This window comes from Amblyomma maculatum, chromosome 10 (genome assembly GCF_055883805.1).
Source record: "Amblyomma maculatum isolate TAMU_Amacu chromosome 10, ASM5588380v1, whole genome shotgun sequence".
Lineage (NCBI taxonomy): Eukaryota > Metazoa > Arthropoda > Arachnida > Ixodida > Ixodidae > Amblyomma > Amblyomma maculatum.
In genome coordinates, this window is record NC_139353.1 from 11,457,626 (window position 1) to 11,477,480 (window position 19,855).

The 19,855-nt window shown below is 45.7% G+C and overlaps 1 protein-coding gene across 1 annotated transcript in view; it reads left to right on the forward strand.

Annotated features, from left to right (window-relative positions):
* Positions 1 to 12,429, forward strand: part of LOC146175599 (retinol dehydrogenase 13-like) — a 15,383-nt gene extending 2,954 nt beyond the window's left edge. Inside the window, exons 2-6 of the mRNA XM_084580835.1 lie at positions 1 to 66; positions 1,479 to 1,571; positions 2,730 to 2,933; positions 10,821 to 10,930; positions 12,187 to 12,429. The exon at positions 1 to 66 is cut by the window's left edge and continues 174 nt beyond it. Of these exons, the coding sequence (XP_084436961.1) occupies positions 1 to 66; positions 1,479 to 1,571; positions 2,730 to 2,933; positions 10,821 to 10,930; positions 12,187 to 12,429 (716 nt within the window). The remainder of the gene's footprint in view (positions 67 to 1,478; positions 1,572 to 2,729; positions 2,934 to 10,820; positions 10,931 to 12,186) is intronic.
* Positions 12,430 to 19,855: the final 7,426 nt, after the last annotated feature.

Genomic DNA, 19,855 nt, shown 5'->3' on the forward strand with positions numbered 1-19,855 from the left:
TCGCGGACAAACTCACGGCTTCCGAAGAACATCTCGACGTGCTCGTCAACAACGCCGGGATCACCGGTGAGTGGAAAGTGCGGAGGTGGTAACGGCCGCTGATTTCCTTATAGACGCCAAGACCCCAATCGAGAATTTTCTCTCTACTCTCTACTCTACTGAAAATGGGACGTACTGAAGGCCTGCGTTTTTCAGATCATTATAAAGGTTTCCAAATTGATGAGTCGGTTTTCCGGAAGAATGAACAATTGCTAAGGTCAGAATCTGCTCTTACGGAATCATTTTGCTTAGTACTGGGTGGGATGTTCGTTGAGTGGCGGGGGGCCGCTTTCCCAAGGCCGGGTAAGGGCAATGATGGACCATCTGCTCAGAGCTAGGAATATGATCATCAGACACACCACATACTTCTGACAGGGCTGTTCAATAGCTGTGCTAATCACATGGTCTTTGAATTTAATGTAATAATAAGAAAACGCAGCCTTTTTACTCATGCATGAACATTAGAGGTTCAAGGAGACTGACGCTGCCTATAAGCGAGGAAGGGAAAACAATGGTAAAGCTTAAATTTAACATAGTTAAATCAACTGGAACATGAGAAAGCTTTCGCGCACAGATGGAAGTTGATGGAGGTGACGACGTAAAATGCTCAGCGTGTGTGTTTGTTGCAGTGTGGAAACGGGGTAATCGGCTGCGGAGATATATCTAAGACGCTGTGTACTCGCTTCCTACGAGGAATACCTGGGTTCGCACCCGCTAGTTTGGTTTGACAACGTTCTAGTTTGGTTTGACCGAGTGAAGAAGTTGCTTCGCGATAAAATTACTCGGAGTTTAACCTGGTTAGACAAATGATACAGTGTGAAAGCACTGTTTGAATTGCCCGTTCTAGGGCGCTCTGAGGTCGCGATCTGGCAGACCAATCAGGCGCCAGGCGGAAGTAAGGTCGTTGCTCGGCTTTGACGATCGTATTAATGCTTTCGCCCTAAAAGGGGCGAAGTAGAAGTAGATATACATATAACAAGGTTCGAACCTGCGACCTTTGGGTTGGGAACCGAGGACGCAATCCACTAAACCACCACATCACATCTTGTGCGATCAAGAAAGAAGTACCGTTACACAGATTCTTTGCTACAGAGCAGCGCGCACTAACGAACGAGAAGAAAGGCCACTGTCCACCGTCAGTGCGCTCTGCATGAATATATACCAAGTAGTCCAAATAATCGTTCTAGCATTTCATAGAACGGCTAGAACGGCGCACGCGAGAACAGTTGAGTGGGTGGAGCTTCGCCACCTTTACTGCGCGTGCGCAGGCCATGCGCCAAAACGAAAGCAAATGGCAAAAAAAAAAACAAAAAAAAAAACAAATGATGTAAGGAAAGCTTATGCGGCAACTAAAGCTGTAGTAACGAGTGATGCTTACATATTACGTTCGAATCGACCCATCGACATTCTGTAAATTTTGTTTTTGCGGTCTCCTCCAGCACCCCGGCAGAAGCGGCTCACAAGCGAAGGCATAGAGGTTACCTTGGCTACGAACTATCTGGGGCCATTCCTGCTCACAAATCTTTTGCTTGGTGAGTTGCAGTCATACTAGACTTCACTGCTGCTTTTCAAGCCGGCGTTGCGGTCTGCTCGAGCCGGTTCGTGTGTTTCCTGGTGTTAAGACAAGAAGAAGGCGTGATGTCAAAACATGACAAAAGACGCCTTTTGTGCACGTTTTTGCTATTGCTATTGCTGGTCTCGTAGGCATTGTTCTGTACCCTTTCAATAAACGCGGTTGCAAATTCATCAGCCGTGTAATATTTAGCTGTCGTACTGACCCCTCGCTGTCAGCTTTTTAGGAGAGATATCTTTGTTCCTCAGATCAAATGGAGAGAGAAAAACAAAAAAAGGCAGGCATATTATACTCACAACCACCCTGCTTCTCTAATAAGGAAGATGAATGAATGAAAGAAAAGTACACAAATATGAATAAAAATGATAATGGACAAAAACATTTTGTACCGAAATGAAAAAATGGGGCTACAGGGAGTCTGCAAGAGTACGCGAACTGCCAACCTTTGCAGTGAGAATTCGTCGATTATTTAATCTCCATGGCACCGTTAGATTTCAGCGCATTCCCTGTTATATTCACTGATCACTGATGTAAAGTGTCGGAGTATATCACATATCGGGCCAGATTTACGAGGCAACCAAGCGAATTGTGCCTATAGCTCTACTTCAGCTGCACCATTCGCGGATTCGCGATTCATTACAAGAATGCACTTGTGAGGGTCCCGACTGTTCTTGAAGATGGACGATTAATTCCCGGAAAGCTCTGCTTCATGCTGAAATAGAGCACTGCCGAGAGGAGAGCAGTCACGTTGATTATGAGGGCTTCCAGTTGGGTACGTATGTCAGTATCACCATTACCGAGTTCTTTTCGTTAAAAAGTTTGCACACAAAACTTTCAAGCATCACCTCACTGTATGCATATTTCCAATGAATGGTGCTAATACCCTTACACTGAATAACAGATTGTGGGGTTAGTTGGTGCATTATACCCAAGAACAGCGGGAAAATATTCCATCCATTCCATCCAAATCACACCTCACGAACTCCACCAGCTTTACACTGATATCCGTGCGACAACAGTTCTCCTTTACATGTCACGTGGTCAGTTCAACCTAAACACGGTGTGCTGCATTCTAGTGAAGTAATACCTTTCGCTGCGCTGTGTTGGCCTTGCGCAGACCTGCTCAAGCACAGTGCGCCCAGCAGAGTGGTCAACGTGACGTCAGCGCTGTACCGCCTGGGTCGGGTACCCTGGGACCACCTGAGCGCAGTCGGCCAGAGCGCATGCGCAGAGTACCCCGGCATCGAGTCCACCTATTCCAGTAGCAAGCTTTTGCTCAATATCTTCACCGTCCACCTGTCCCAGAAACTTCAAGGGACAGGTAAGTGCAGGACGCATTTCTCTCTTAACCTAACCTTTGCCCAATGACACCTTGGCGGCGGTGGTGGTGGTGGTAGTGGTTATTTATTGTATATACAAATGGAAAGAAAAGATGTTTGCAAGCCCCGGTATCTGCTATCTGATATTTGAAGCACCTGAACTAGTGCAGCGGAAATAAAGGGATAGCGAAGAAAAGGTAAAGGAATTCAAAGAGGTGAGCGATAGGGAGAAAGAAAAGGGTAGGTAAAAATAAAATAAATATATACACTATGGTACAGTATACAGTAGTTTGCTTGAGGCCCACCCGCAAATGTCTTATGTCACTGAGCACTCGGCACATCGGGCGGGCTTCCGCAATAGCTCTGTGTCCAAACTGTACATTACGCACGCACTTGCACACTGTACAAAACACTGACAGCTGTCATGGGCGATCGGTCGTTATTGTGCGAAATAGCACACGCGGAGCGTCCAGTCACAGCGCGCACTATCTGTCGAGGTGAAACAGGCGGGTCATCGCCAAGGTCATCCTCATCACCTTGGCGGTGACATGAACCTGCATTTTGAGCCATCAATTGGAGGACCACAACTAGAAGCCGCTTGTGATATTGAGCAGTTATAAATTGACTTCATGCGATCACTTCAGGCCTGACTTACTTCAATTAAAGTGCTTTAACACGGTCTATTCTCGTAAGAACGCTGCAACGAATACATTAGTTGATCTAGCCAAAGGGTTCCTCTCCCATGCACGCCATGTTTGTCGCGGTTTATATGCCTGCCACGTCAAGAGAATATCTTGGTCCGCTTTGGGCGATCGAACGTCATTTGGACACCATATCAACGGCAAGCTTCGGAAAAATTTGAATTAAAAAATTTAGGTCACTTAAACTACGTCTTAAGAGTAGACGTGATATCGCCTTTAACACTGCCTTTTCATACCGCAAATGTATGTCATTGAGACTTTGGCACAGTGCTTTGCCGCAGTGCTAAACATCTTTAGTTGGTTTAGCTTTGGGGATAAAGAAGGCTAAGTATCTGTCTCACTTCTCAGTGGACTCGTGAACTTGCGATTAACGGCATACTATGCCGTTAATCGCAAGAAATATGTCGTTGGTTTAAATCTAACCTCCAGCTTCACTAGCACATAGATGCTAAATATTAAGCGAAATGGTGTGGCACTATTCTTCACTTTGCGCAAAGAACGGTTACGCCATAGTTTTGATATGAAATCACGTGTATATTTTTTCCGGCACGTCTTCTAAATTCTTGGTTACGGCGAAGGTAACGGCAATGACGACGGCGATGCCTTTTCGACCGAACAAACTGTATACGGTTCTCGTAATATGCAATTTATTCAGTGCTCGGTTCGCGTTCAAGCTCACCCTCAAGTCGTCCTCTGTTCAGCTGTAGTTTTAGGTGATGCCGGCCTTACTTTACTGAGGATGGCAGAAAAAAGCACCTGGATATTTTTAAACAAATTGACGTCAATGCTGTGCCATGTAATGCGCTGATTGAACTCGGAGAGCGGAACTGAATGTGCGCACTGTGTAGCCTTTAGCAGTTACCCGCGTCATATGCGAATGCCCTATATACTAAGATCAATACTCCCCCAAAACAAGCTTATTTATAATAATACCTATTTAGATATCATAAGCCCTTACAGAAATGTGTTTAGACTGTCCACGAACTGCCCATATATTGATATCAAAATTTTAATAAATAGCCTACATTCTATGGGAAATGAAGGCTGTGGTAAATTTTAACCTATGAATAGTCTATAAACACACAGGAGAAAATTAAGATGGCGGCTAACTGTAATCTATAGATCGTAGACAAAATGACAAAATCAAGAAATATAAAGGGCGCAGTGGAGTCAATAAAATGCGAGTACACCATTTATATGGGCACGTTAAAGAGCTCTAGGTGGTCCAAATTTCTGGAGTCTTCTACTACAGCGTCTCTCATAGTGAGTTGCTTTAGGGCGTAAAGCCCCACAAACCATATGAGGAAGATAGCAGGGGCGAGGAGGAACACCTTCTTTCAATGCTTGAGAAAGAAATTATTTTCTTTTTTATTGACACACCTTCTGTCCCGAAAGTTTTGTAAAATATTTCCCTAATCCAGTTTTAACCGTCAACAAGTTGTCTAAATTTTGTTTTATTCCGTACGGAACACTAGGTCAAATCTATGGAATTTTTCTGGACTTTGTAAAATTTCTTCTGAAACCTTATAATTTCGTCTGGTTCACTTTTTGCTTAAGTAAGTAAGGTAGCTTTAACATCCGCCTACTTTTTTTTTTTTTTTTTTTCAAGGAAGAATTCCGTGCGGCGGCCACTGTAGTGTTAAGTGGTATCTATATAAATTTTTGGGAAAAGAATTTTTTTTATCCTAAAAAATTCCGGACAATTACTGCAAAATTGCGGACAAGCGATTTTTTTAACGTGCAGTCTTCCAACGATTTTTTCCCATTGGCAAGATCGCACCGTAACTATTAATATATCCGTAGATGATCCCTATAGGAACGCTTTAGTGTCTGCTGTTATAATAAAAAAACACATTTCACTCGGTTTTTGTGCAATATTAATTAATCAGTGCGAGCACAGGACGAACTTCCACAAACAGTATTTTGCGGCTAATTTTCAGTTTAGACGATTACCAATAATACATGTAGTATTCTACAGTATTTCGCAGTTGCCTGACTATTAAAAGGGGTGTCCACAAAAGCTGGACTTGGACCGTGCGGGCTCTGCACTCTCAAGGAGCAGTGACTGACAGACATAATGAAAATTTGCGGGCGCCTTCTTTACAAACACACAGAAGGATGACCGGCGCAGTTCTTCCGACTCGTTTATTGAAAAGGGCTCGTTTGCTTAAAAACGAAGCAACAGTGACACATAAAAAAAAAAAAAAGTTAGCAATCAAATTCAGTGCACAAAGGAAAAATATAATCAGGTCTTCGGAGTTTTCCTATTTCTTCTTTCGATAGCGATAACGATGGCGTGCTGATGCCGTCAGCCATATGAGGCGATGTGAAACGCCTCCATAATGTTTCTGGTATGTCGACGCGGGTGACGAAAGAGGACTTGAGTTTTCTCAAATATAGGTCGGCAGTTCCTACATTCGCGACCTGCGGAGCCACTCAGGATTAAATATCGTTTGTATGCTCCATAAAGTGGGTGTTACGACAACACCTTGTCCGTCTAGTGTATACCAGTCTACACAAGAAGGGAATCTTGTATACAACAGCGGACTCACTTTTGCACAAACTTCACTCTATCTTCGATATCGCAGGACCCGGAACCACGGTAAACCTTTTCTATTTTCCTTTGTACAACACTGACTTTCTGAAATTCTTCTTGGACGGACTTTCCTCGCTGAGGGTAGCCGTCGCCATACTGCGAAAAAAGTTCATCTCCGTCAGCGAACGTGGATTAAAAAAAAAAAAAAAAACTTTCTTTATAAACTACCTGTCTATACGTGCTGAATGTGAAGCAGCGCAGAAAATAATAACAACATGACCTGAAAAACGACCAATCACATATGGTCGCCCCTAATCTCCATTCGCCATGGGAGGCAATTTAAAAGTTTTCCATCGTTCTCTCTTCTTTCTTATATACAGATGACCTGTGCGGGTCAAAACGAATGCCTTCGGAATACAAATCTGAGACGAGCGGATTAAAGCGGCCTGGCGATTTGCGAAGAGCAGCAAAGCCAAAGCCCCGTCGTAAAATGGGTTCTGCACCGACGCCCACGCCGGATTTTCTCGGAACGATGTTTATTCAGGTTGCCGAGGATTCTTCGCGCGAGCGGAGAGGAATGCTTAAAAGGACTCACTGGGCGGTTGAGTCCAGGAAATCAGCCCCGAAGAATAGAGGAAGAGTTGCGACAACGTGTTTTGTTCGGTCGAGTGCCAGCTCAGAGACGCAAAAAAGCTCGAAGCTGTAAATGGCCAGGCCTTTTGGACACCTGAACAGGGCGAGCTGCCGGGCTAGTTGGTGTTTCATCTTTCGTTCAACAGCACGTAGCACACAAGTGTGGAATACAGAGAACACGGCGACACAAAGGCGCTGAACTGCAACTTTATTTCAAGACGTTGCCGAAACATTGCGTAAATAGTAAATACTTCGCTTTTTAACAGGGACTAGCGTGATTGACAGACTGTGACTTTCTCACCTCCTCTCCTGTTCTAACCTCCCCCTTTAATTTTCTCATTCCCCTTCCCCAGTGCAGGGTATCCAACCGGAATTATTTCTGGTTAACATCACTGCCTTCCGCCCTCCTCCTCCTCCTCCTCCTCCTCCTCCTCCTCCTCCTCCTCCTCCTCCTCCTCCTCCTCCTCCTCCTCCTCCTCCTCCTCCTCCTCCTCCTCCTCCTCCTCCTCCTCCTCCTCCTCCATACAAAGTTTACGGTTTAGCAAAAAATATCCCAGGTGAACCATATCGTACCACAGCTGCATCACCGGTTCGCCGCTGCCTGTCACCCTTCAACCTTCTAATTTGCGACCACGGCTGTATCTGTTAACAATCTGTAAAGGCGCCGCGTCCGGCTGGAAGACAAATTCTGAGAGAAAAGCGAGCTTCGCTTTTAGTACAAATGTGTTTTATATTTATTTGTTAAATAATCTAATTCATTTTTCGAAAACGCTTCAGTCTCTTGCGATGCACCGCTTGAGAGAGAGAGAGAGAGAGAGAGAGAGAGAGAGAGAGAGAGAGAGAGAGAGAGGGAGGGGAGGGGAGGGGAGAGAGAGAGGTCGGTCGGCGTTACAGAGACCCTGGCCTGCTACTACACACTGGGGAAGGGGGGAAGAGGAAGTAAAGAGAGGTAGGGTGTGAATGAAAGGTAATGATGTCATAGTACAGTGAGATTTCACTTGTGGTCCGAGTCATTGAGGAGACCATGCACACACTTAGAGACACTCGTGAAACGCAGCATGCCGCATATGTCTTGGACACACACCACTCGTCACTGAAAAAGCACCGCCACAATTAAAAAAAAAAAAAAAGCTCTACACTCTCACATGCCAGCACAAACGCAGAAACACGCGTACGATGCACTTCACCAGAATGCTTTAAAGTACCACATACACGTGTGGTACCCGGCACTTGAGGAGACCATGCACACTCGTAGAATGCAGCATGCCGCATGTGTCTTGGAAAAGACACGCACCACTTGTCACTGAACACACGTGCCGGCACAAACACGGGAGCGCGCACACGAGGCACTTCAGCAGAAAAAGCTCAAAGTGCACTGAAACATGTTTCAGCTTGGTCTTGGCCACTGCCTGTAGTGGTATGTGCCATCTTTCTCTTTTTTTTTTTTTTTTTTATGCCGAACAACGAATCAATTAAAGCGAGCCTATTCTAGTGTTTTCTTGTCTCGAAGCACGTTCATTTCCCGACTTGTTCAGTTCTAATTTATGCGTTTGAGGACAAGTTTACATTTGAAACCCCAATGACATTGCACAGCGCAGACTGCGGGTTACCTGAGAATATTAATAATTGGTTCATAGGAAGGGAAAGGTGCTGTAACTGTCTCACTCGTTTTCTGTGGACACCTGAACCGGCCCTTAGGGAAGGGAGGAAGGTGGGAATTAAGGTGGAAAGAGAGGAAGAGGAGCCGTAGTGGAGGGCTACGGAGTAATTTCGACCACCTGGGGATCTTTAACGTGCGCTGACATCGCACAGCACACGGACGCCACTTCGTTTCGCCTCCATCGAAACGCAGCCGCCGAGGTCGGGTTCGAACCCGGGAATTCCGGACAGTAGTCGGGCGTCTTACCACTGTGCCACCCCGGCGGGGCTACCTGAGAATGGCTTCGCCTTACACCATTATTATTTGGGGGAGGGGGAGGGAGGGGGGGGGGGGGGGGGGGGGGCGTACGGCTACTGATCGTACAACCGAAAAAGGAAAATGGTTTAATACGGAAAGAGACAGGTGAACAAAATTCAACGTAACACCATCAACGCCGTGCGGTACAGCAGAACAAACCAAGCTTCAAGGGGGATTTTTTTTTTCTTCTGCAGAAACGTTTGTAAGGAGAACGCCTTTCTAAGCTCATGGAACGAAATCCCATGCGCGAGAGCTGTGCGCGAGATCTGTCGTATTCCGCGAGATACCACGACATAAGTTCTTTCCTAGCGTTCCTGCCATCTGCAACGCCACACTTGAACTCGCGCTAAGGAACGCCACGTGACAGGAGCGATGGGGTACCGTCCAAACTCATACTTGCCGGAGAAAGTGTGACATATACTGCGCCTTTGCTTTCCTGTAAACCAATTATAATTATATGTAGTACTGCAACGAAACGTCGATAAGAGGCAAAGTATGAGGGGCAAATTTCAGGAGATGAAGGGTAGGTGTTACGCCATTCTCCTCTTAATAGACATCTAAGAGATCATGTAATTTTTGCTACTTCAGCTGTCTTCTAAGTCGTTCAACTTTCATGTCCGGAAATATTCCTCCAGGCTCCCTCTTTTCCTGCATAGTTGAGCAGATCAGCGCAAGAGTGACCGCATACCGCAACCATCTGTGGAAATTACTTGCTCGGGAAGTGCGCGACGGCCGCTTATAGTGAATGATGGAGTAACATCCTCCACTACCCCTTCCCGGAGAACTTTGCGTCTGCCGGGCTCTTTTTCAGACGCGCAACGAGCATATGACGTAGTGCTTCGAAGGGTGGTCACGTGCCTGTCGTGACCATCGTCGAGCCCTGCGAGGAAGACGGATGACGGGGGCCGTTGGAGAACATGTGGTGGTGGCCGGAGCCGAAGCTATCCACATAACATTCTCTGGGGAAGCTTTCGGCAATCCGGCATAATCTAGAGGGGAAAGGAGAAGGCGCGCAGTTCGGCGCAGCTGTAGCGGGTCCCCTAATCGAAACCCTGAATGCCGCACGCTCTCGAGATTGCACGCTCGGCACGCTTCAGCGGACAAGGCCGAGCTATCAAATAAAAATGCTGGTAAATACATCGCCCGTGTACATGCCGTAAGAGGCAGCCACGTGGCCTCGTACGACTGCACGCATCAATTCCACCTGAATGTGTTGACGTCAAGAATGTGTTAGGCACTTTCTCCGCTTAAAGCACCCTGCACCCTGATCCCCCCCCCTCCCCCCCTTTTTTTTCTGGTTCGGTGCCACGTGGTCCTTTTCTTTGAAATGGCCCATTGAAGATTGATTGATTGATTGATTGATTGATTGAATGTCCTTTATTGAATGGGAAGGCTCATGACCATGGATGGGGATAAAGGGGAGTAGACATAATCTTCATTGTTTAGGTCGTCACTCGAATCACATTGCTCTAACTGATTATAGCACTCAAATGCCAAAGTTAAAAAAGGTCAATAAACAAAATACACGTGGTGCTGCCTCCGACACTTTTCGCAAGCAAAGTGCGATGATGTCAACAGAATTTTCTCACCTGTATCTACGAGGCTAGGCTGCACCGCCATCCATTGCAAGTCATATGCGAGTTAACTTGGCTTTCGATACTGCGAACAGGAATGAAGCTCTGTAATGAAAAAAAATGAACATTAGCAAGCTCTGCGTGTAAAGAATGACTCAAAATAACGGCTTGAGGGGCTAGTTGGTGCTGCATCGTATTCAGAAATGTGGCGCAACAAACACAAACACAAGAGAAGATACACAACACACGCGCACACGCAAGTGTTTTCAGATTCTTATTACAGTTGGTAGTGTGCGCGTGTGTTGTGTATCTTCTCTTGTGTTTGTTGCACCACATTTCTGAATAGGAAAGAATGACTCATTTTTAAGATGTCTTGCCTTCGACGCCCATGGTAGTAATACGCTATTTGGCCATTATTTCAGAGAAAAACCAAACATAAATAATTCTGTTTCCTGTCGCTGTGCTTCCCTTTTTCTTTTCCTTGACAGGAGTGACATGCAATGCCGTTCACCCTGGCGTGGTGGCGACGTGCTTCAACCAGAAGGAGCCGGGTTTTCGTCATTTCCTCTGGAACTCTTTCCTACAAACTTTTGGCACGGTATGTGATTGTTCCGTTGCGAGAGCGTACCTTATTGAATCCACTCTTTTGTTTTCGGTGCCTCTGCATCGATCACCATTATCAGTCACTTCCTTTTCTTAATGCACAAGTGCATTCCAAAGCTTGCATGCCAGGTTTTTACGGATGGGACGGTGTGAATGCGTGCGTGCAGAGGGGGAGCTTGCACTTTTGCGTCCGCAGTGACGAGCTAGCTTGCGTGCATAATAAATACGTGCACACTGATGTATGCATAGGCGTATAGCTGGAAGCAATATAATAGAAAATTCGCAAGCCTGTGGCGATGCAGTTCAATTGCTTCCCGGCTGCTGTTATAAACACGAAAGGCTGGCCTCCTTGCACGCTCGGGTGTACAATGAATTAGAATAAACAGTGTAGCGGACGGGAGTGACTTTCCACAGGGCGAACGAAGTGGCTGCGCAGCTGTCGCCCAGTGCTGAACGCGTTTCCGTGCCCGTCTGCAAACAGGTTCGGTAACGTCGTCGTGCATAAAGCAAAGAAATCTATCTTTTTGTTTCCACAGCCAGTACCCCGACAGCGTTTTTGGCGTAAAATGGGACCGGAAAAGCGTCATTGTAATCCGCAGCTTTCTGGGACGGGCGGATACAGGCGACATATTTGGGGACACGCGAAGACTGCTGCACTGTCTACTTCATTTTTCTGCAACAACGGTGGGATAGAGCGAATGGGGACTCACCGCAGTCGGGAATCGTAGCGAGTATCAGAACAAGCGACAAGGGTGGCAGACGTTTAGAACAGAACTGCTTGTGCTGTGATGATGGTGATGATGGTGATGACGTACTCAATCGTACTTGCGCACCTAGTACATGCCTAGTATGCATGGCCCAACTTCATTATTATTTTTTTCAGCCGACACCAAGGGGCCGCCTGTGAGAGCCAAGTATAAAACATTCGTGTTCAAAGTATTAGGGCGGTACAATGTTTTAAGAAGGTAAAAATCTTCATACTAGAGTGGAATTTGAATCACCACTGTCGAAAAGAGAGCAACCTCGCTTTAGTGTGCCTCCAAATAATTCGGCTAACGTCTCCTAGCCACTCGCGCTGAGTGCATATGCAGGAATAATTAGTTTTAAACCTGAGTTATCCCCCGTCACCTGGTAGGCTGAAGTAGTTTAAACCGAAAGTAACTGGAGTTGTTTTCTGTCCTTGCGATGCATGCTAGTCCTTATCGCACACTAACTTCTTTTATTGCCTCTTTCTGTTTACATTTTATGCAGAGCCCCCGTAAGGGTTCCAGGGGTTCGGTCCACCTCTCCTCGTCACCTGCCCTACGTGACGTCACGGGAAAGTACTTCGTCTCGCGTCGCCCGTCTTCTTGGTCCTCGAAAGTACTCGACGAAGAGGTAGCAGGCAAAGTGTGGTCTCTAAGCGAGGAACTCGTTCGCTCTGTTTTGGCTGACACCGATACACCAACACGGACATTGCGTACCGGCACGGGGGAATGGAAGCCTGCTGTCTAGCTCGAAGTTGCCCACCGCGGCATGGAAAAAGTGGCCTACCCTGACGAACTTAAAGTCCCTTGTCGAACTGACTGGGGAGCGACAAAAAGAGGTGTGTGGAGTGAACTATCAGAAGACTAGCTATGGCACCTACACTTGCTTTTTTTATTTTGCGTAAGTCTTTAATGGCTCATGCTGTCGTGGACAAAGTGTGTCCCACTTTTGCGGCGTTCCGATTGGCCGAGTTTGTTGCTGTGTTGTTGTCGCTGTAGGAAGAAGGAAAAGAAAATGCACGGGCCTGCTACTGCCTCTGTAGCTGAGCCACCTGAACTGATTGATTTATAGGAAGGGAAAGGCGTGGTAACTGTCTCACTCGTTTTCTGTGGACACCTCAACCGCGCCGTAAGGGAAGGGAGTTAAAATTGGTTCACAGGAAGGGAAAGGCGCAGTAACTGTCACACTTGCTCTGTGGACACCCGAACCGCGCCGTAAGGGAAGGGAGGAAGGTGGGAATGAAAGTGGAAAGAGAGAAAGAGGAGCCGTATTGGAGGGCTACGGAGTAATTTCGACCACCTGGGGATCTTTAACGTGCGCTGACATCGCACAGCACACGGACGCCACTTCGTTTCGGCTCCATCGAAACGCAGCCGCCGAGGCCGGGATTCGATCCCGGGAACTCCGGCACAAGGGAAGGGAGGAAGGTGGCAGTGAAAGTAGAAAGAGAGAAAGAGGAGCCGTTGTGGAGGGCTACGGCATAATTTCGACCACCTGGGGATCTTTAACGTGCGCTGACATCGCACAGCACATGCTGCCCCGTGCAGACAGAAGAAAAAATAGAGAGGAAAAGGAAGAGGAAGAGAAAGACGCGCGCCGCAACAACAGCTGTCGTCCACCACCTAACCGATGGCGGGTGCAATGACGGCCTATACCATAAAAAATCGGTGGCAGGCTAGCCCCCGCCGCAAGCGGCGGTGACCTACCTGCCCCATCAGGGGAGAACCCGGGATGCGTCCCTGCCATCTGCAATGCCACACGAACGCGCGCCAAGAAATGCCGCGCGACAGGAGCGATGGTGTACCATCCAAACTCACGCCGAAGAAAGTGTAATAGATACTGCGCCTTTCCTTTCCTGTAAACCAGTTATAATTATATATAGCACTGCAAAGAATTGCGATAAGGGGCTAACAATGGGAGGCAAATTATAGGATAGGAAGGGTAGGCTTTCGGTTTTCTCCTCTTGAGAGACATCTAAGAGACCCTCTTAATGTTTTTTGCACAGACCGCCCTAAACATGGGCACGTATATTGACGAGAGATGCCATTTGAAAGCAGTACCAATGAAACCGGAAAATAGGATTTTATCGCTTCGAAATGCTGCATGTAACCTTTGTTGTAAATGCAAATTTTTGGGCGGCGACAGTTAAGAATGAGTGAATGCTATTTTACGAAATGATATAATGGGGAGAATAAGAAATAAATGTTTCACAGTTTCAGAAGCAGAATTCGCTTCCCGTTTTGCACTTGAATCATCAAATGCTAGCGCCGAGAGGGTTATTCAAATTTATGACAAATTTATGACAAATTATGACAAATTTACATTTAAAGCCCAACCAGAGAGCATCGGTTGTTCAAAGTCGCGTGAGCGGTTTGGCTGTTGTCGCCGGAGGCAAAATTCCAGCCATGGGGGAGATGCAGACATCCGGAGATTATTTCTCAGCGTTTCCGCCGGAAATGCTTCATGTGAAACCACGCGTCGGTAGCGACTTCTGGGTTCTGCTCCATAGCCGCCCAGCGCTTACTCGCCATAGTTGCGTCCCCATATGCCCCGGCGCTCTTCCCTCCCTTGCCCCCGCATGCGAGGCGTCGCCCAACGCGCTGAAGATGATTTGTTGGGGACAGAGGGAATTTGCCAAATATTCACAATTCATCCATACCTCAATGTAGGGACGCCCAGTTTATATTTCCTAATTTCTTCAGTTGCATTTTCCTGCGGACGCCGAGCGATAACTTTGGCAGACGATACGCTGACACGAAGCGGCGTTCCTATGTTTCCAGTAAATTTCTTTCCCCCCTACCCGTCCACGTACCCTCTTCCTGGTATAGCTGGGCCGTTCACTCAGCTACTGAGTTGCAATACCTGATTTATAGCCCGGTAGCGGAAGCCGCCTTTCGATGAAGGCGAAACGCTGAAGGCACCTGCGTACTGTGCTATGTCAGCGCTGGTTACTCGTAGTCAAAAGTTTTCGGAAGCCGTCCATTATTGGGCACTCTACGTGTCCACCGAAAAGTTAAGCACTTACTGCCCGTCTTATCTTTCCGCAATAATCAGTTCTCATCGTCACCTCCTGTTCTCCTTCATTCATCGCTATGGCCTCTTTTCGAGCATTAGAATATTTTTGCGGGCGAGTTGGTTCATTGCAAATCAGAATGTAAACTGAGCAAAAAATGGGACAATAGGCGAAGGAAATCAAACACGGGCCCACTTTTCACAATGCTGGAAACCGCACAAACGTGTTCCGAAGCCTCAACCCAATTAAAACCAGCGATTCAGACCTGGGGTGCAAACTGAAGTTCAGTTGCTTAATACCCTATAGTGTGCTATGATCGAATACTCTTAAGGTTTCTTTTGGTCTTTTTGGCGAATATTTGTTTACTCTCAGTTTTTCCACTCTGGTGTTGGCACCGATAGAACAGATAATGTGCTGTGTACTTCACATGTTTGTTGAATTTTTATATGGGGCGACATTGCTTCTAGTCAGCCCTCTCTGCTTCGCTCTTTTGTTGCTGCTATCTCACTTGTTCTCCTTGTCTCTTAAATTGTCCTTCGCGTAATCTTGGTATCTTTTGCTACGCTTTCCTTTCAGCAAAAATGTAGGGAAAATCAAAGTGCGTGTCATGAGGGACATAAAAAGGCAGCTAACAATCACTCACACCAAGTTAAGTATAGGCCAGTGTTTGGTGCGTATAGTTTTGACCTAATATTGTGATCATGAAAATAATCGATCATATAAATCAGATAAAAGAACAACCACAAGTCGCCAGTGGGACATTTCACGTCCAACTCTATGGACGAGTGTAACGCTGGCGAACACTCTTAATGGTAGGTTACGGCGTCAAACCTAACACGAATACCTAAGAAAACAGAAGGGTGAGCAACCATCGCCGTAGCTCTATCGGTAGAGTGTTGGATGCGAAATTAAGAGTCCATTGGATCAGATCTTCTTGACGAAAATCCAAAGCTTCACACAAATTTCGTTGATTTGCTTTGCCATGAGACAAGGGCCTGCGCGTAAATTTCTTATTTTTCTTCCAAGCATAAAACACTGCGACTTTGGCTCTGGAGTTTTTCCTTCAAGTTTTTTCTTGTATTGTATGCCATTCTTGCTCGGGCTCAGACCGGCATTATTGAGTAAATAAAAATAAATAAATAAATAAATAATATTGATTTGTACCTTTGATATCTCTTGCTATTTTCGAAGTCCCTTTATCCAGTGAATCCTTCTTTTTCTTCCGTGCACTGAGATATTATCGTATCCTGAGAAAACAACTTAACTTTTCGTACTCGAGTTTCTCTTAGTGGCAAATACCTCCGGATCGAATATCCTTCCAATAATTTTATCTTCTCTAACCCCTTCTAATCTCCGTTTCTTGTTATTGAGTAGCTCGAGGCGGCGAAGGTAATGTTTGTAGACTCACTGTAAGCGTTCACTTCGTCTCCGCGTTATCTAATGTCTATACAGTTTGCAAAAGCCAATGCAGGATAACATCCACACCCGTTCCCGTTTGCGTTTTCTTTTCTTTGTGATCCGAGCGTTAACTGTCGTCTAGCCGGGAGGGTTTTACATTAAGCCATCCGTGCGTGAACTCAGAATGTTTAATATTTAAACTCTCCTATGCACCGAAGTCATTTTGGTTTGAGGGACTAAGAACAGTATTTTTTTTTTCTGGTTGGCGGCGATGTTTTAATGGGCTGTGCCCGGAGAGGAAAGAGTTTGCTTGAAGTAAATCCATCAAAAATGCTATCAGTTTTAGTCGTCAATGATCGCGAATTTCTTTTCTAGGAGCATTTGTTCTTTTTTGTTCTTTTTTTTTTAATTAAAATGAAACGGTATGCGATTAAAAGAAGCAATCACAGTAGACTTAGGGAAATGGTCGCTGAATTCAGAGTCCTCGCTTACTTTCCTTGCATGCTCCATTTGCTCGTCTGCCGATGCCAGACATTAAAACCCAGTAAAAGCTTTGTCCTTTTCTCTTTCTGCTTAGCGATTGGGGAGAACTGCAGGCTTTGAACACGCAGCTATAAGGCAATGAAAACAAACGTGCACAATTCAATTAGCTCCCCCATTAACCACAAGTAAATGCGAAGCAAAACGAAGAACGACAGATTTAACTTCGATGGGGAATCTATTGTTGCAGCTGCACCGACTAGAAAAATAAAATTGGGGACACCTAAGCTCGCCTTTAATGGTATGAAGCAACAGTTATTTGCTCCCATCGGGCACTCCCGGTGCGGATCGTCGTTAGACACTTGAATTTTGCCACTCGCTTAATAATTAAGCCTCTTAATCTGTTCCTCGACTGTTTAACGCATATACATTAACATATATTCATAATATATCACATTATCTGGAAGACCACCCGAAATAGGAACAAAAGCCCCACTTGAAAAGGAACAGAAGCGTATGAATGTGTGTGCGTGGTCTAGGTGTGAGCCAGACACTGGGTGAAAGGGAGCCGCAGGAATCAATTCCTACTTCGTTCTCTCATTTAACAGGTCGAAGCCTGGATTGGCAGTTTATGCACCCCCCGGGGTGTATATATAGTGTAGACGAAGTATAATATACACGATCTATGCGAATGTCTTCCAGAATGATTATAATGCAGAGGGAGCCTATTTCAGATATTCTAATTTTCCCTATCCGAATGCTTATTCCAGCCTGACCTCTCTATGGCATGACTCCCATATGCTTTTGCAGCAATTGTTTTCTTTTTAGTTTAGATTTTTGCTCATATTTGTCTCATCTTGAATTGTTTTCTTTTGGTAATGAGCCGATTTAGCTATTCTGCGAAATTCGAAATATGTGAGCTAGCACATCGCTTTTCATTTCGCTTTCGTTTCGAGGCCAGGGTTTCAAGGTTGGGCTTCAGGCCGAGATCGGCTATACATATGCTAATTTTCATGGAGCTTCTATAAACCCAACTTCAGCCACCAGGGGCGCTCTAAGCATCATAGGCCAGTGCGCTATGTACTGAAGAACCATAACGTTAGTCTAAAAAAGAATTTATTGCTTTGCAATCACAGTCGCACAACATTATGTGCGCTAGCTGTAAACTGCATCGAATGGCACAAAAGGATGCAAGTGCAAAATTTGGCTAAAATGATAAATGGACTTCTATCTATTGGCCGAATATAGCACATCGTTGCAAACAAAGATGGCTTATTTATATTATCTGTACATTCGCCCTGTCAGTATCTGTTTTACTGACAAGACCATGGCGGCAAAGACAGACAGGTTCCAGCTTGATCTAGATTGACAGGCGTCGTCTCTAGAGCAATTAGCAAGGCAGATATATATACATGAGCTTCGTTGCAGTGACTAGCTCCGTAGAGAATAGCGATATGTGCCTAACGCCTCTTCTATAGATAATATAGAAAACACATTAGCACGGGCCAGTCATTACTGATTGGAGTAATTGGTTTCTTCTCTTGCAGGTAATAAGAAAGACAGTACTAATAACATTTATTTGATCAACTGCTCCCTTCTTACATGGGGAGATTCTCCTTATACTTTAGGTAATAGCCTTATACAAAAATGGGCGCTACGTTTCGTTACTATTTTCTTATCTTCACTGACTCGCGTCATCGACAAATGAACAATTCACACTAACTGTGGCGACCGTCAATGGCACCCACAAGATATTTATGGCATGTCATTATTAATCCCTTCCCCACTGTGTCTATCTTCGCCAGACCGAAAAAAGGCTTGTGCGCAACTTAGCCTCTCAGATGGGACCATGTAGTGCTGAAAGCGGCTTTCTTCAAGTGAGCCTTCTGGTTGTGTAAGCCATTTCCTGTTGCGAAGCCTCTTTACTAAGTTCTTATTACACAATGACGAAGGAAAAGTTGATTAAATTCCTATTAGCTTGCCTCATGCATGCGAGCTCATTTACGCAAGACACTGTCCTCTAAAATGGCTCGTTACTAGAAACTCTGTGACATCTTCGTAATAATGCTGACGGTTTGATGGACGCTCAGACATTACTTGAACGAGCTTTGCTCGAACTTTTTGCTACGCATGGCCGTTCTGCGGCTGTGCTAGCAAAACCGCAACTAATTAATGCGTACGACAGCAGCTGTTTTAAAAGCCACACAATAAATATCGGCGCCCCGCGAGAACCAAACAAATTAACGCAAGTGAAGGCGCTGACAGCGCTATTTCAGCCCATGTTTTATAACAGATGCTTAAAATCAGGCGCTCCGTTCCTGGGTATAATGATGACGTTGTGAGCGAGGATGAAGTATCTCATGTGAAAATGCAGAGGAAGCCTGTACAAATGCTTTATAATTTACGCAGCTTCCAACACCACCACGCGGCGCTGAGCGCTTAAATGCCACGGGGGAAGGTCAGATATTCAGTGTGTCCTAATGATTTCCCGTGTCCTTCGGAACTTGTTGATGAGAGCGCTGGATATATTTCGTTGGTCAGGTTTTGTAGCTGCGAAGAAGGCATCGGTCATTATAATCACCGCTTTTGCTCCGATAATCGCCGAAACCTCGTGTTGCTTGTTAAAAGTTGAAATATGTGTTCGTTGAGTTACAGAATGCTTGACACTGTCGGCCAATGGTTGAGGCTATTCGGCGATAATTATAAAAGTTTGACAAGGGTTGTTTGGAGCTTTTTGAGTCTTTACCTAACTCCGAACTTTCCAGGCTATTAAATTTCAGAAAAAAAAAAAATGCGGGGACACTTAAGCTATGCCTTGAAAGTATATGACGTGGTAGCGTTAAAGGCTGTCGTTTGCAGCGTCACTTGAGGATCCCCGTTCGCGTCCGCTCATTTTGCACAATATAGCTTAACCACTAGTGTCTCTATTATCCCATACATATTCATCGTTGCATAGTCGTAAGTGACCACATTATGTTAATGACCACTGGACATAGATAAAAAGCCCTGCTTTGACCAAGACGCGCGAACGTGTCTGCGTAGCCTAGGAGTAGCGCGTCGAATTCGTCCTCCTAAGGGGTCCCTGGTTCGATTCCGATCTCATCTTCCGAACCGAAGGGAGCGAGTGGGCAGCACCTGATAACTCATCTATGACGTCGCGCCAACCTGCTGACCTTCCAGTGCCTGGCCATGTTATACTGCCACTGGCCAGAGCCATGCCCGGATTTTTTTTTTCTCTCACAACGTGTTCAACACCAATGCTAGATTTCCTGGAAAATAGGG